Source organism: Trachymyrmex septentrionalis, unplaced genomic scaffold (assembly GCF_001594115.1).
Source record: "Trachymyrmex septentrionalis isolate Tsep2-gDNA-1 unplaced genomic scaffold, Tsep1.0 scaffold22, whole genome shotgun sequence".
NCBI lineage: Eukaryota > Metazoa > Arthropoda > Insecta > Hymenoptera > Formicidae > Trachymyrmex > Trachymyrmex septentrionalis.
This window is the reverse complement of record NW_017305375.1, coordinates 1,783,350-1,788,992: the sequence shown is the minus strand read 5'-3', so window position 1 is coordinate 1,788,992 and position 5,643 is coordinate 1,783,350. Positions and strand designations below refer to the sequence as shown.

At 27.5% G+C, this 5,643-nt stretch overlaps 1 protein-coding gene across 1 annotated transcript in view; it reads right to left on the bottom strand.

Moving 5' to 3' along the window:
- LOC108748342 (prominin-2) overlaps positions 1 to 5,643 on the bottom strand; it is an 18,514-nt gene that overhangs the window by 4,327 nt on the left and 8,544 nt on the right. Inside the window, exons 5-6 of the mRNA XM_018486433.1 lie at positions 3,057 to 3,227; positions 2,479 to 2,578 (exon numbers count right to left, since the gene is read on the bottom strand). Of these exons, the coding sequence (XP_018341935.1) occupies positions 2,479 to 2,578; positions 3,057 to 3,227 (271 nt within the window). The remainder of the gene's footprint in view (positions 1 to 2,478; positions 2,579 to 3,056; positions 3,228 to 5,643) is intronic.

Genomic DNA, 5,643 nt, shown 5'->3' with positions numbered 1-5,643 from the left:
GAGATTAGAATACACAAAAATCAAAATACATAAAAATGATAAAACTTCTACTTACAATCCCGGCAACATTCTATACTGCGGAAAGATCTTTTTCGACTTTTGAGAGATTAAAAACTTATCTACATCCTACGATACTTCCAATTTTATTAAATAGTACGGCTGTTCTGCGTATTCATTTACATGTTGTACAAAATCATAATTTAGAAGCTATAATGGATGGATAAGCAAGAACAAAATCCGTAATTCCACATTTGCGTGTTCTATATGATTACATTTATTATATATATATATATATATATATATATAATAAATGTAATCATGTAGAACACGCAAATGTGGAATTACGGATTTTGTTCTTGCTTATCCATCCATTATAGCTTCTAAATTATGATTTTGTACAACATGTAAATGAATACGCAGAACAGCCGTACTATTTAATAAAATTGGAAGTATCGTAGGATGTAGATAAGTTTTTAATCTCTCAAAAGTCGAAAAAGATCTTTCCGCAGTATAGAATGTTGCCGGGATTGTAAGTAGAAGTTTTATCATTTTTATGTATTTTGATTTTTGTGTATTCTAATCTCTCTCACGACTACATCTTTTTTCAAAAAATTAACATGTTTTAAATTACAGATCTCTATTTTAGCCTGTACTATATTATAAAACATTCTTCAATATAGTTTTAATTTGCTTCTGTCAAAATCGGTTTTATATGTTGTAATAATACGATCAATATTACTTTTGTTTTATCGAAGCGCTACATCTGGGCACTAATGAAATACCGGTCAACAGTCGTGAAAGAGGCAATCGCCGATCGAGTAAACATGCAACTTTTCATATATAGTTTAATCAACTTTCATTTTTAATAAAATATTAAATAATAAATTATTTTGCAATAAAAAATAATTTTTATATTCTTTGGATTTTCAAGTGTGGAATTCCACACATGGAAAAATTTCGAGTATGGCATACTCCATATCAATCACACTATAGTCGACATCCATGATAGTACAAATATGCTATATAATTAATGAGTTATAAAGTTAATTTGAAAACAAAAGATACTGAAACAATAAAATAATGATATAATATAATGAAAAATGTGAATAATTGCTTACGAAATAAACGTACAAAGTGAATAAAATTGTTCAGAGCAATATTATAGTCCATTATAAACTTGATGTAATATTTATTAGCTCGCTTTTTTGTTCAGGTAGATAAGATAATTTTAAAAAGGTAAAATAGCTTAATTACTATGTCAAACTTTTGATATATAACTTAATAAAATATATATACTTGAGAAATAATTAATTTAAATTTAAATTAATTTTTATTTCTAAATAGTGTTTAAAAAAATAATTTACAATATTTATATATTATAGTATAATAATCAGGAATAATAAAATCAGTAACATGATTTATTATCGCTAAGTGTCCATAATGAATTTACATAGAAAAAAATGTATTATTACAATGCATATATACATATACTTATATATTCATAAATAAGCAGAAAATGGAAACTTTTTAAAAATAAGTAGCTACTCGTTAACCGAATAAAAATAATAATTGGTTACCATTATTAGTTATATATTGACTCTCAAAAGTAACTTAATATTATTATCGTTACATATCGTTACATAAAAAGTAACAATTTGTTACTTTTCCGTTACTTTTTTAATGTTGAAATAAGATCAATCTAAACAATTTTGCGATACTTTTGTTTAATTATTAATGAAAGCAATAAACAATAATGATATTAGACATTAAACCGTTTAGAAACATAATTAAGAAGCAAAATTATTTTTCGGTTCGTACTAAAGCTTTACATACATATTAATAACATACATAATAATATTTCAGAGTGATTTTATATTAAATAATTTTATATATATAATATATAGTTCTAAACCACGCGTCGATTAAATTTTTGGTCTGGCAACACAATTCGGTTAACAAGTGTTTTTTTTTACAATAAATTTTGTAGAATATGGTATCACTTTCGTTAAATTTAAAGATTGGTATTCATAAAATTTATTTTTATGTTAATATAGCTCTGTGATTGGTTATTATGATACTCTTAAGATGTCATAAACCAATCGTAGAGTCGTATTAGTATCTTAAAACATCATTTTAAATGATTTTGAAAAAAAAACGAATTATAAATACTGACAAAAAAAGTTGATAGAGAACTGCTAAAAAAAGTTAATTGAAAACGATAGAGAATTTCTATGAATATGTATGATATTTTATAAGTTATATCGTTAATACTCGTCAGCACCAGATATGAATCTTATCATACTTTTTCTATAAGATTCATACTGTATAGAAATAACAAGAATTCTATCATTATCTATCGTACTCTATCCATTGTATTTAATGCCATAAAATTTTATCTAATATAATACAATAAAAGATGCCACGGAAAACAGGACTTTCTGCTTCTACTATGATTTATACGAGTTACATAAAGCTTACCACAAAAGAGTTGGACGCACTTTATTTTCGGATGATCCGCAGCGACAGCATAAAGCTCCAATCAGTAACGAAAGAATTGGTAAAATACACAGAGCAGTGGCTGCACATATTAAAAGTAATCAGAACATGCGTTATATCAGCCTTATTCTTATAAATGACGCCTGATATACATATATTCCATCTTTTATTATATTGATGCTTTACTGTTTTTTATTTAACAATTATTTATTGTATGTAAACCCCCCGTTACTTTTATTTTTTATATGTATTTAATTGCATAAATAATTTGAATACATTATCCTAAATCTTATTTTTAAGCGCGATACATACATGTATACATCTTATTTTTGCTTAGGATAACAAAATTATTGAAAATTTTCTCTAAGAATTGTAAAAGAAATCTGTGTATGTAAAAAATGTAACATATTATACTATATGTAACTTCAGATTGAGTTATTTTCTTACATGCGTCACTCACTTTAAATGCTTTATATGATCTCTACAATCATTTTCCAAATATTAGTGCGGTAAATATAAACAGAAAAATATTCAATGCAATCTTGAAAAATTTTATGTACCTGTTCCAATGATCCATCTGATATGTTCGAAAACGATAACATGCGGTACAACGTAATCCGTGATGTTCTTTACAGAGTCTATAAGCTGCTTTGAGAGTTCAAAACTGTTCTCTACAGTGCGCGTGTGATCGACAATCCTGGCACGTGCTGCATTAATCTCGCGTCGAATCTCTACAAAATATTAAATTTTGAAATATAAAATATTTTATCATTTTTAAAATATAAAATATTTCATAATTTTTCGCTATTCTGTATACAAGAACGTATATCAGTGTCTTTGTAAAAAAAAGATATTCACGAAAAATACATTGAAAAATATATCCATATAGCACACTAACATTGAATCAATATCTCAGAAATGTTGAATTGCAACATTACAACAACATCACGAAATGTAGATTCAATGTTGAAGAAACGTCTATAAATATCCGTTGAATTGCAATGTCTGTGAGACGTAAAATATTTTTCGCATATTAATTCAGTTTTATTATTAAAATAAGTATTAATTAACATTACATTCCGAAACACATACAACAAAATTATAATTGAAAAAAAACCGCTTTCCCCTTCATTTAAGAATTAATTTCTTTATTTTCTTAAGTTCATCCAATCTTATCCTATCCAAGGTGTTGAACCTCTGCAATCGTACAGGAATTGCTACTTCGATGGTGCCACGAACACTGAAGGTTGTGCAGGTGGATGCATAACTGTGACATATAGATATATAGAAAGACCATGTCAACGTCGCACATCGGACTGGTCAAACACAAACAATACCACACGCGCGAGTATTCTGCACGTGCAGTGATTCCGTGTAAACATATATCATTTAAAAATAAGTTTCGTTAAAAGATCAATTTAAGTGATTTAAATTTTCTATTTACATGATATTTTATTAATGTTTATTTTTTACCAAATAAAATAGATTTTGATATATAAATTTATTCAATGTCGTTTCAACGTTGCAGCAACATTAATATAATGTGGAAAATCAATAAAGATTCAATTTGTGGTTCAATTTATTCAATATTGTTTCAACGTGCAGCAGCATTAACAATCAATACAGAAGAATCAATATACAGTGAGTGCAAAAAGTATTCGTACAGAGAAAATATTTTTTAAAAAAACTTTATTTTTAAAAAATAAATATTATCCCCAGCGAAAAATGAGTCATCGAATTGATATCGAATCAATATAAATACGATCATTTCAACATCAATTTGACGTCGATTCGATGTTTAATTATCGATCATTTCTTGTTGAATAATTAATAATTTATTCATAAAGTCTAAAATAGATTAGTGCTTTTCTTAAAATTATATATACAAAAAAGATGTGTATTAATTATACAAAATGTATTATCTGAAAAATAAGCGAAATTAAAAATTGTATTGTTTGAATGCTCAAAAAGTATTCATGCAGACGCGAAATTTAGCTTCTAAAATCAGAAAAACATGCGAAGCTTGTTTGTTTGTGTTAAAACAGAATGTATAAAATTTGTAATTAATGTTTATTTTCTACAAATAAGACTTTTTTTATACCAAATTTCCTTGTACGAATAGTTTTTGCTCTCACTGTAGATAGAACATTGCTAAAACATTGACAAAATTCAACATTGCAATATCTCAGCAATATTTGTTCAACATTCTATGGGATATATCTTAATATATTTTAATATTGAATTTTGATAATATAATTCTTATATGTTAAAAATAAATATTATTAATCCTTTAATCAAAGATAAAATATCATCAATTTTATCTCAGTGACAAATTAGACATAGTTCGTGGTATTTGTCGAAGTTATTTGTGAAATTAGCATAATTACCGCGTAAAATAACAAGATTCTCAGGATAATTTCATATTGTTTTCATAATACTTCACTGTTCCGAAGGCAAAGTTTCTCAAGTAATAATTTTCACTCTAACTGACTGATAATATTATTAACACAATAAGAAGCGGATATTGAAAAATCCAATTGTAATATCTTACTCTTTCTATAAAGAAGTACGAGTTACTACACGTCACTTCTATATAGAATTCTGCATCGAGTCATTTGAAAGTTTATCTTGTACTAACACATAGAATACATTATTCCACACAGTGCCAAACTTTCTTCGTAATAATCCAGAGTCTTCATCGCGTGCAGAAAGTGCTTGGTAACAACCTCCGATTGACAGACGTTGAACTTGTTCGACTTTATCATCCCGGCAATAGGACGAACCTTTACAAATTTTTTGCAACTTTTCTTTTCACGTAGTAATATTAATGCGATATGGATTTCGCATTAGATGCCGACCGTCACCGCTCTATCGGATCTGTCTGCCGATGGATAGCGGCGGGTGACAAACATTATTGGTCGATGGCGAGTTGAGAGAAGTCGACAGGAGTACAAATCCGCGTCGCTTCGGTTCATCGACATTCCAGTGCTGTAGCATCCATCATCCCTCGTTCCTTCGGGAATCTTCTCAATTTTCTTTATTAATAATTTCTTTGGCATCCTTATGCTTTATTAATCAAAAAAGTGATGTTTATCATCCAATACGGGTTTTATATGATGCGCTTATATGTATATTATTATACATGTA